The sequence below is a fragment of the Macrobrachium rosenbergii genome, chromosome 37 (genome assembly GCF_040412425.1).
Source record: "Macrobrachium rosenbergii isolate ZJJX-2024 chromosome 37, ASM4041242v1, whole genome shotgun sequence".
NCBI lineage: Eukaryota > Metazoa > Arthropoda > Malacostraca > Decapoda > Palaemonidae > Macrobrachium > Macrobrachium rosenbergii.
In genome coordinates, this window is record NC_089777.1 from 2,263,747 (window position 1) to 2,275,958 (window position 12,212).

The window sequence follows — 12,212 nt, forward strand, 5'->3', positions numbered from 1 at the left end:
CTTCATTATTTACATAAATGGCCAGGACCTTGAGTTGACTAGCAAAATTAGCAAGTTTGTTCGCAACACAGAAGTGGATATCAGTGCTCAAGATGATACAACAGTAAAACAGTATCAAGAAGGCCTTTGGGAAAGTGGTCAGTAAAATTGTAGATGTTATTCAACTGACAGAAGTAAAGATATGAACATAGTTTGTAAAAACAAGAGTGCCAAGTATGGCCTACTTGGCAAAGAAATAAAAAGTTGGTCATCAAGAGAAATATCTGAGATTACCAGGATAAATTAAGTGTCAGTTTACCACTAGGGAAAAGGAGGTAATACCAACTTACACAATACACTAGTTTAATACCAGTTAGAGTATGCAGTGTAGTCCCGGCTACTATCCAAATGGGAAGACAAATGTAAAAAGCAGTATAAGCAAGAGCAACCAAACAAATGGAGACAAACTGGGATATCAAAGGAGGTTAGAACATTTCAGTTTGTACTCTCCAGGCAATTTTTCATTAAAAGGTCATCATTGTCACCCCTAGTACCATGTGATGCAAGTGAGGAAAACACTTACGGTATTCAAAAGTATCTGTGTACCTTAACTAATACTGTACTTAAGCTAGGCCCAGTGGATGAAAATTGAAACTATAAATGTTCAGCACCAGCCACTTTGGGAACTTTATCAAACATATGATATCCTTGTCTTGAGAGTGACAACCAGCTGGAGTGATCAGTACCAGTACCAGTCAGTTCAAGAATAGATTAGGAAAGTGATCAACACACTTAGGATATATTTATTTTTTCTAAAGGTGCCTCCTCAGACAGACTAATAAGCTTATGGGGCACCTCTGTCCATATAGCACTTTCCAGGTTATCACTTATAAAGAGAAGGAATGCTATACTTCATTAATACTTATGTTGTCAGGTGGTGGGTTTTCCGTTCATGGGGTCGAATTGGGACTACCATTGGCAATGATAAGCTAGAGGACAAAGAAGACCTTAATGATGCGATATCAACATTTGAAGCTCTCTATGAGGAAAAGACTGGTAATCGATTTTCAGCAAAGGAATTCAAGAAAGTACCTGGTTGTTGGTACCCACTAGATATTGATTATGGTCAGGTTAGTCATTTTATTATTTTTGTGTGTGTGTGTGTGTGTGCTGCATATTTTTCTACAATTCTAGGGTTTGTATGAGAGGATTTTAGGGTAGAATTTTGTATTTTTCACACCCAGTGTACTTAAACATTTATCCACTGCAGTAAAATTCTAAATATTCCTTCAGTCTTTGGTTGCCCAGGATTTTGATGCATTACTTATTTTTTGTTTTATAGGATGAAGATATCGTTAAAAAACCAATTGCTGCAGGGTCTAAAAGCAAACTGTCGAAAGCAATTCAAGAGTTGGTTGCACTAATATTTGATGTGGACACCATGAAAAGTGCTCTGGTGGAATTTGAGGTTTGTGAAAGGATGGTATTTTTGTAGAATTTTACCTTATTGTGATAAGGGATTTGAAGTGCTGGCACCTATTTTCAAAGGTTCACTGGTGATGAAGAAAAAGTTGCTAAGTATGTGATGCTACATCTTTCATTATTATTGCAGGAAACTGTATTTTAAGGGTCAGTATATATATTTCTGTTGGATAATTTTTTGAGATTTTTAAACCTTTGCATTTTTTAAAGCATTTACTTCATGGATTCCAACAACCAGTGTGTCTGTTATTCCTGACCATTCTTTTCTTGAGTGCTGCCTTCTATATCTCAAATATTCAAGTGTATAACCTATTTTTTTATTTTTTTTTTTTTTTTTTTCCTATATTCCTGACCATTCTTTTCTTTGTGCCTTCTATATCTTTTTTTTTTTTGCTCAATATGAAAGTTAGTTATTCCATTGGTTCAGGCAAATTAATAAGGTCACCATGTTTGATTATCAAATTGGCTGGCTCTGATGCATATATTTTGATCAACTGACATCAGATCACTCGCTATATTCATCCTAAAATAAACTGGTTTTATGCATGTAAGGCTATAGAACTCAGATATATTATTCAGGTTACTAAAGTCAGCAGTATTCTTCTCCATCAGATACCATAGCACAAAACCCAAGGAAGTCATCCACATAATTTTTATCAAAATCTTTTAACACCATTTTCAGCAGATATTTAGGTTAGCTTCAAACACAATTAATTTTGACATATGGGATGGAGATTGTCTCCAGTTTTCAAAGATATATTTCATGTGACATCAGATCCAGATTGGCTGAATGATGAGAACATGAAATATTGATAAATATTTTAAAAAGAAAGAGTCAGTTAGAAGATAGAAAACATGCAAATATTAAAAAACATCTTGCAGAAAATCACATGGCATTGGGTTGCTAAGTGAGAGGCCTCATATACCATGCATGTACAAAGACCTGAGACTTAACATGTTTTGTTTTCAGTTAAGGAAAATGTATTGAAAGGAGCACACACAAACAGAAATCATCAGACCCTTCAACACAACACTTTTTACAAGATCAGTCCCTAGACAAGACTGATGTTTGTTTTGCCAGAAGATGAAGTACTACACTTCTTTTCAGTAATAACTGGTAATGCAGATGGAAGTTAATTATTATATCTCATATAGTAAGGCAGTCTATTATTATTCTTGTACTTATGCCATTGCTCCTCTGTTCCATAAAGGGTGCTGGAAATTTAACATTTTTCTTGTATTTCGGCGTAAGTGTTGGGAGGGTAATACATGACAGAGAGAGATGTACACTTAACTGATGACAGAGTGGTTAAGAAATCAATTTTTCTTATTTACCATGTGTTAAATCAAGGAGAGCCAGAAGTTCTTTACACAGCTGAAGCAAATGAAAGAGGTAGAGTCCACATTTCACTTATGCAAAGTATCATGAGTCAAATGGACAGTACAAAAATTGATGTGTAAGACTGCCTAGCTTTTTCTTAATTGTAGTTTTAGAGTTTGTGTAAAAAAACTAGACAGATTTGAGGTATGCATAAAGAAAGCCAAGTATGGGACGAAGAAAAGGAAGACCAACAGAAGAAAAATGCATTATCAAAATATGTGGATAATTTAGAAGGCTGTGTATCATCTAAAGTAAGTTAGGAATTGCCATTACATTACTAAAATATAATATGGCTTGATGTTGAGCAACATGAAGCAAAGCCTCATGAGGGATAGTGTTGTTAGTGTACCTTAAGTAGTTCAATGCAGTGTAGGTTTTGCTAATGTTTTTATGCAGCGTCACTTCAGCCCCTAGCTGCATCCACTTTTTAACCTTTTACTTTATCTCCATTCCTGCTTTTTTTTCTCCCAGCTTAATGTCAACTACTCCAGCTCCCTCTTTTCATTGTCCTTAGTGTTGATTAGCTGAAAGTGCCCCAGTGCTTTGCTCTTGGCCAGATTTTCATAAATGAAACCAACATGAAGCAAAGTATTAAGTTTATCGGGTCAAAAAATATAGGATTAGAATGTTTATTCACACAAATACTCTAATATATGTTGATTAGAGACCAAGTTATTATAAAGTATTGTTAGGCAAAAATTCTGAAATTATTTTTATTAAATTGTAAAGTAGTTTAATAAGACTGCCAAGTCACATTAACTGTAAAGATGGAAAGCAATACATCTGGGGTCCAGAGGGATGGTGCAGAGTATCTTTAGGACCATCCACAGTGCATAGTGCAGGCCACTTTGTAGATGGTATCTGTCTTCAGGTGCCAGCCATCTTGAAAATTAAAATGGTGTCAGTAGACTTACTTTACAAATGGAAACATTGATCTTTAGAATTCTTATTGAAAACTTAAAAAAAAATAAGTAGGCCTGGAGGTCTCCAAATCAGATCAAATTGTCACCATAGTGAACGTATCTACTGTACATGGTTTATCTGGTATATCATGTAGGCTTTACAAAGACTTCATTAGAACTTTATGACTTGTAGGTTCATGTATGTGGTGCAAGCATTTTATTGTTTACATGTACAATATGAGTCCACATCCTCCCTTCTGATTTATATATAACAATATGCCTTGTAGAAGGAAGGTCTCTGAACTAATATAATGAGCGTGATGTCTAAGGTTTTATTACATGACACTAACTCATTTCTTTTGAAGATATTTTGCCAGAACTGTATTATTGTACATGTAACTAAATGATAAAGATTCAAATTCTAGGCTAAATGTCAAAGAAATTGCTGTGTTTCTTTTATAATTACATAAAATATGAAGCCTGTTTATTTTATGATCATTATTGTTAATTTAACCAGACACCTGATATAGTTTATTACAAGTTTTTCTTGTGGTGAATATATAACGTTTATGCATTTCAGTTTCTGCATGAAAAGTAATCAGATAACTATTTTGTAAATCAACAGATCGACACCAAAAAAATGCCACTTGGGAAACTTAGTAAGAAGCAGATCGAAAGTGCATATAAGGTATTGTCAGAGGCTCTTGGGTTCATCAAAAACTTGGAAGGCACAGCTGAGGGAGATGATGATGCTGCTGCTGGAATAAAGGCTCGGCTGCTAGATTGCTCTAATAGATTTTATACCTTAATTCCTCATGATTTTGGCATGAAGCAACCTCCCATTTTGAACAATGTGGACCTTATTAATGTGAGTAATTGGGTTTTTTTCTTGAGCAGACAAAGGCTCACAAATTTTGCATGCTGTTTTATATACTAGTAATTTACTTATTATTTTAGTTTAACCAACCTGCCACATTGGTTTCTAGGCTCAGGGGGTTGCCCCAAAAGGTTGGTTTGTGTGTAAGAAGTGAAAACTGCACCAAGGTATTGGACTTTAGACAGCAAAATAAAAAAGACCAAAGGACATCTATAAAGAACATTCAATGCTGCTAGCATTATTCCATGCTGGTAGAGGAAGAAATTTAATATACCATCAACAAATGAAAAAAGAAAGCAAGTGGTAAGTAAGGCACTTTCCAAAATAACAAAGTTCTGGTGCCCATGTAGGGAGACAGACAGGAGTCCCTCCAGTGTACAGATATCACCATAAAGGAAATGCTAAACAATGGGCAGGATAAAGGGCAGAAGTGAGAAAGAACTTAGCACAAGTGTAAGAAGACAGAAAGGTTGGTAGGACACAAAGACGATTTGCAAGAGCATCACTGTGATGCTGATGATAGAAGCAAATGGTAGTAGGTCAGTTTTATGGGGTAGGTGTGTCATTTCAGGTTAATGGTGTGAACACATTATTTTTGGAATTCTTGTGTATTTGTAAGTTTATTGCATAGCCTTGTAGCACTACTATGTTCAGGAGTGGTGTTCAGTGGGCCTTTATTATGTGATAACCTTTTATCATAAAGAGGTAAATATCAGGTATTGGTAATAATGTTTCTCAATTTTTAGTTGCCCTTTGTTAACTCTTAAGAAATTACTCTGTTGGGTTATTCCTATGCTACATTGTCTTTTTCTGGTCAGGGACTTTCAGGTATGTTTTTTTGGGTTTGTGTTAATTATGATAAAATGAGTCATTCCCTTACACACATTAGAAAGACTGAAACTTGGTACCATGAATATCTACCCAGTGACCAGTAATGATTTTATTTCTCTTAATCTAAACTCTTAACTCAGGTTTATGAAAATTTGCCATCTGATTTGGAAGAGGTTTGAAACAGTGTTTCTGGGGTGGGATTATATCTGCAGCCAACTGGGTAATTTTAGTTAATTGTGCCTCTCCTAAATACAGACAGTCCCCTGTTTATAATGGGGGGTTCCGTTCCGACGCCGCATCGTAAACTGAAAATCGTTGCTACCTGAAATATCTTTGAAAATCATAAGAAAACCTTACTTTTAATCATTTGGGTGTCTTGTAAATGATGTAAACTGCATTTTTATTGAGTTTTTCATCAAAAAGACTCCAAATATTGACCATTCTGTCCTTTTTGGAGCCACATTTCTTCCGTCTGATTGCCGTCGTCAGTGTCATACACCCAGAACGTGTGTTGTAACCCAGGAAGTAATTTTTGTTGAATATATTTGAAGAGCGTCATAAGCTTGGAACATCATAAGCCAAGCCCATTGTAACCCGGGGACTGCCTAATAATTGAGTAGTAAATTATATAATTTTATTTTCAGAATTTTTTTGTGCATTTCATTAGCCTGGTAAAATAAAAGCAGTATAATGTATAATGTTGACTGACTCTTACATAAGTAGCTGTCATTCTTCAAATATGGTATTGTTCAGTTAACCCTTAAATGCCGACTGGACGTATCGTACGTCGACTAAAATTGTCTGTCAGGTGCCGAGTGGACGTACGGTACGTCGACTACAAAAAGTTTTTTTAAATATTCGCGGAAAAATAGTTATAGGCCTAGTTTGCGAAAGATTTTAAATCACGCGCCATGAGGGATGCTGGGAGTTCACGGATCACACTGTTGTTTTGTTTACAAGCGTTACCCAACGTGCATGCGCAAATTTCTTTCTTCTCACACTACAGAGCATCAGCGACGCATCTCAGAAATTCTTTTGTCACTTTGTCATAATTTTTGCACCGTTTTATATTAGCCGTTACATAAAGTTTTATATATGAAAATGTGGGCAATTTCATGTAGAATACAACAAAAAACAACCCATGGTTGTAGCTTTTATAAGGTTTGAAATATTTTCATATAAATCACGGTAAGTGCCAAAATTTCAACCTTCGGTCAACTTTGACTCGACTGAAATGGTAAAAAAACACAATTTTAAGCTAAAACTCTTACATTCTAGTAATATTCAATCATTTACCTTCATTTTGCAACAAATTAGAAGTCTCTAGCACAATATTTTGATTTATGGTGAATTTTTGAAAAAAACTTTTTCCTTATGTCCCGCTGTAACTGCTGAAAATCTCAGAAATTCTTTCGTCACTTTGTCATAATTTTTGCACTGTTTTATATTAGCCGTTACATAAAGTTTTATATATGAAAATTTGTACAATTTAATGTAAAATACAACAAAAACAACCCATGGTTGTAGCTTGTATCAGTTTTGAAATATTTTCATATAAATCACGATAAGTGCCAAAATTTCAACCTTCAGTCAACTTTGACTCGACCGAAATGGTCGAAAAACGGAATTGTAAGCTAAAACTCTTACATTCTAGAAACATTCAATCATTTACCTTCATTTTGCAACAAACGGGAAGTCTCTAGCACAATATTTCGATTTATGGTGAATTTTGAAAAAACTTTTTCCTTACGTCTCATGCCATGTAACTCGGCTGAAAATCTCAGAATTTCTTTAGTCACCTTGTCATAATTTTTGCACTGTTTTATATTAGGCCTTACATAAAGTGTTATACATGAAAATGTGCGCAATATCATGTAGAATACAACAAAAAATAACTCATGGTTGTAGCTTTTATCAGTTTTGAAATATTTGCATATAAATCACAATAAATAGAAAAAATTCGACCTTCGGTCAACTTTAACTCGACCGAAATGGTCGAAAACTGCAATTGTAAGCTAAAACACTTACAGTCTAGTAATATTCAATCAGTTATCTTCATTTTGCAACAAACGGGAAGTCTCTAGCACAATATTTAGATGTATGGTGAATTTTAGAAAAAAACTTTTTTTACGTCCGCACATTACGAATTCATGCATCATTTTGTGACAGTATTTTCTCTGTGTTGCTTTGATCGTTTTACAATTTGTTATATACCAAAATCATTGCAATTTAGTGTACAATACAAGGAAAAAAAAAATAACTCATTAGCTTTAACCGTTTTGCTCACAGCGCGATTTGTGTACAATTATATATGAAATTTTTTTTCGCGCTGTCATATATTCCAATATTTATATATGATAATGATATTTTTTTCATTTCTGATGGTTGCATACTAAACTTCAGGCAGTGACAAAAAAATGAGCTCTGAATCTTAAAAACTAAGCGTGCTGTGATTTTTAAAAAAAAACCTTTTTCCGCTTCAGCGCTAACTCCCGAACGCCGCCAGAATACGACAGACACTTTTGTAAATAGAGGCTCAGCGTTTAAGGGTTAATGTTGCCTCTTTTTCTAACACTAAAATGTAGTAATGAACTTCAGTGGGACAGAATTTGTTGTACAGTTAGAAGTATCACTTTTATTAGTGTACTTATCATTTCTCTAAAATCCCAAGACATACAATAGATGATTAAGATCTTAAGGAAGAAAAATCCAAATTGAAAAATATAATATCTCAATGAAGATACATGTAAGTATACAGTATATGTTTGAAGCAACCAATTACATTTGATGATGAGGTGTTAAGATAAAATCAGCTGTGTTTTATCAACAGCACTGTTTTATCTTGTGTTTAATATTAGTTGAAAAATACTCTTAAAGTAAAATTTTTATTATTAGAACTGTAAGAAAATTAGTCATAGTTACAGAATACAAGGAAAAAACTTCATGTTTATCCCTAGATAGGTACTGTTCCTTAATATGGTAAATTTCTTCAAAATTACAAAATAAAGGTACAACAGGTAGTGTACAGTATTTTTCCAGCGACCCAACAACCAGTTTGATGTCTTTCCACAGCTAGCAAAACACTTAGCCTTGCTAGGTTATGGAAGTCTTCACATTAGTTTGCAGCACTTAATATGTTGTTTTATGAAATTTATCATTTTTCTATAATATTTTACTAATGATTTTTCCATGTTATGCAGGGGAGTTTAAAATTACATGCAGGGTAAAAAGATTAAAAATTGAAATGTTATAACAAGATATACAGTAAAACACACAAAAAATATACAATACAGTTGTTTTGAGTTCAGAGGTCTGGTTAAACAAATCATTTATAACTAACTAACTTGTAAACTGTAGTTTACATGTTCTGGACAGATAAGATATTACTGATTTACACTGTAGCATTAATGACAAGTAAATAAGAGGAGCCATCACAGTGGTAACTTTTGAAAACTCATAATTCCTTAAACTCTCAGGTGCCAGGTGGTGAATTTTTTTTCATGAAATTTATTCAAATAAAGTTTACTTACTTATATATACAGGAATAATTTCATTCATTTATAACTACTTTGTCCTCATCTTCCAACTACATCCTCATGCATATTTGTTTTCATGTGCCTGCAGGCAACATTGGCAAGTCATTTTAATATATTTTTATTTTGGCAAAATTGAAGAACTGGCAATTTGTGTGACATGGCTTAATTTATGCCTTTTCTTACTTCCTTCATTCTCCAGTTGTATGAAATACCATAAAATCTTCTAATGTCAGTGACCATGGTAGTTATGATGCCAGATAATTCCTAGTCAATGAATTGGTTATACCGTTTTATTTTTTGCACTCAGTATATGCAAAAATATTTTTGACTGGCTATATCAAAAGTAAGGGTGTTGTTTAGGGATAAGTGTGAGAGGCTGCTCTTTTAGTTTTCAATTTAATGAGGATTTTTTATTCATCATAAAAAAACTTTGCAGGTAAATTTTTATATGCAAGACAGCATTCAAGGTAAATATTTTTTATAGACAGTATGAAAATGGCTTCTAATGCATGTTTGTGTTCTAAAGATTACAAAGATGAAAATTCACTGACTTTGATAACACTAGGAACAATTGTTTCTTGTTTTGGGGTTGAGTCGGAAATTTGACATGCAAGGGGTTTGTTATTGTAATATTTTGCAGAAGGAACATGCCTGTGCAGTATATATATATATATAAAAAGTACAAATTATTGCATTATTTAAACGAAGCAAAACCTCCATTTAAGGGATAATAAGAGATTCCAAATGATTCCAGAGAGAAATTAGTGCTCTAATGTGAAATAGATGAATTCACTACAGAATGAACATTTCCGTAAAATATCCAGCCTCAGTCTTTTAAAATATCTAGCCTCAGTCTTATACAGACCACTAGCAAAGTAGAAAAAACATTAGAAACACTATACAGAAATGATCAACAAAATTTTACTTTTACACACACACACACACACACACACACACACACAAAAAACATTACAAACACTATACAGAAATGATCTCCCAAAATACTTTTTTTTTTTTTTTTTTTGACATCCTTTTTGGATTGGATACAGTTTTTAATCTCCTCACCTTTTTGTGTCAATTCATGTTTGATTAAATTTTTTGTAATTTACAGGAAAACTTATTTTTTGTAATTTACAGGAAAACTTCATTTGGCACTTTTTTTTATTTTATGCAGTCAAAAATAGGTATGCTTGACAACTTGAGTGAAATAGAGGTTGCTTACAATCTCCTCAAATCAGAAGATGATGAAGAAGACAAGAGTGCAGATCCTATTGACAAACACTACCGGAAGCTTAAGACAAAGATGGAAGTGCTGGATCATTCTTCAAGCGAGTTCAAGATGATTGAAAAATATGTTGCGAACACTCACGCTACTACACATTCCCATTATAAACTTGTCGTTGAAGATGTAAGTTTCGCCTGTCATCTCTATTTATATATGGTATAACAAAACATTGTGATGTAAGATTAATGTAATGTTTTGTCTGTAAGAGTTCCTAACATAGTATACTTCATAACAAAAAATGTGCCTACTAACTTTTATGAGGCAGTATTTCATGAAACAGAATGTAGAAAAGTAAACATTTTGCTATGTAGTTGGCTAATAGGCATTTTAATATGCTGTACCTTGTCTTCATATTGGAGAGCAGATTTTTAACTTCTAAACATACTGTTTGGGACAACATCTCTAAAAAAAGAATGCAGTACTTAGACTAGTACAAAGAAATTGCTGTCCATTTAAATTAGTATAGTTAATCAGGACTTAAATCATAATGCCTTACTATATCATTTTTGACGTGGCACTAAAGATTTTAAAATAATATTTTCAGTATGTTACATATAGAAAGTTCAGACCAAGCACAGGAAACTTTGAGGGATGAAGGAAATCATAAGTGTATCATTTCACCAATCTTGAAAGATTGTTTGCCTTGATATACGTAATTCAGAAAGCCTCATTTTTATTACCATATCATTAGTGTGTGTATTGATAGTGCTTATTATATTCTTTTGTAAAATTATTTCATTTTTTTTATTTTGGCCCTTAATAGCATCTTCCTGAGGTCTCCTTTCCAGCACTCTTTTGTCATTTTCTCCGTTATTGTGTTTGACATTTGTGACACTGGATGTTTGTTAAGTATGGAGGGGCGCTAAAATAATATGAAAAGAGGATGATAACCACATAATTAAAATTATTTTCTGTTAACATAGTTATGAAAATTCAGTCTGCATTGTGCAGATACAGAGGGTTCATGTTCCAAGTTTCATGGTTTTGTTATGCCACATGTAAATTCAAAAAGTATGTGATTGTGTTCATATATTGAGGTTACATCTCATTTACAACTGTAATGTTTGGTCTTCTGTGGGAAGCCATGTTTTTACGAGAATATCAACAGTCATTAGTATCTCGTGTTAAGCAGCTCTGTTAATATTGTGTGTTACTTTTAAGGTCTTCAAAGTGGAAAGGCAGGGAGAGAAGAAACGCTACAAACCCTTCAGGCAGCTACACAACAGACAGTTACTCTGGCATGGCTCAAGACTTACAAACTTTGCTGGTATTTTATCCCAGGTATGTGCATCTGTGACAATGAAATATATTTTACAGAAGCTATTCAAGTATTTTTTGATAAAAGGGGGCGGGGTAAGGTTTCTTAGAGCAAAATAGTGAACACCTTCCATCACGACTGTATTTCTGGTAATCATATAAGAGCCGTATTTTGTTGAATTATTTCAGATGTTCTTGCGTCAAGATTAACCTTTAAATTTTAATAGGGGTTGCGGATAGCTCCACCAGAAGCTCCTGTCACTGGATATATGTTTGGAAAAGGAATTTACTTTGCGGACATGGTTTCAAAATCAGCAAATTACTGTTGTACAACAAGCTCTAACTCCACTGGCCTTATCTTACTAGGTGAAGTTGCACTTGGTAATATGTAAGTATTCACAATAACTTTATTTTTTTAATGAATATTTCTTAATTTTACAGTGCTTATACTATTTCCCAGACCACAAGACATTACAAGAGTTTAGACACCAAATAATCAGGTACACCATGTGTTTCTCTGGCCTCTTTTGTTGTTTTCTTGTACTATACCTTTAAATGATGACTTGGTAATCATTTGTATGTAATAATTTATATTTCACATGTATTAATGACATGTATACATGTAACTGATACTTGTAGGCGTATATAAATGTGGTTTGTGAATGGTATGTCTTGACTGGAA

The 12,212-nt window shown here is 33.6% G+C and overlaps 1 protein-coding gene across 1 annotated transcript in view; it reads left to right on the forward strand.

Annotated features, from left to right (window-relative positions):
* Nucleotides 1-12,212, forward strand: part of Parp (Poly-(ADP-ribose) polymerase) — a 259,948-nt gene that overhangs the window by 236,067 nt on the left and 11,669 nt on the right. Inside the window, exons 14-19 of the mRNA XM_067081290.1 lie at nucleotides 914-1,109; nucleotides 1,322-1,447; nucleotides 4,370-4,612; nucleotides 10,163-10,396; nucleotides 11,435-11,554; nucleotides 11,758-11,918. Coding sequence (XP_066937391.1) covers nucleotides 914-1,109; nucleotides 1,322-1,447; nucleotides 4,370-4,612; nucleotides 10,163-10,396; nucleotides 11,435-11,554; nucleotides 11,758-11,918 — 1,080 coding nt within the window. The remainder of the gene's footprint in view (nucleotides 1-913; nucleotides 1,110-1,321; nucleotides 1,448-4,369; nucleotides 4,613-10,162; nucleotides 10,397-11,434; nucleotides 11,555-11,757; nucleotides 11,919-12,212) is intronic.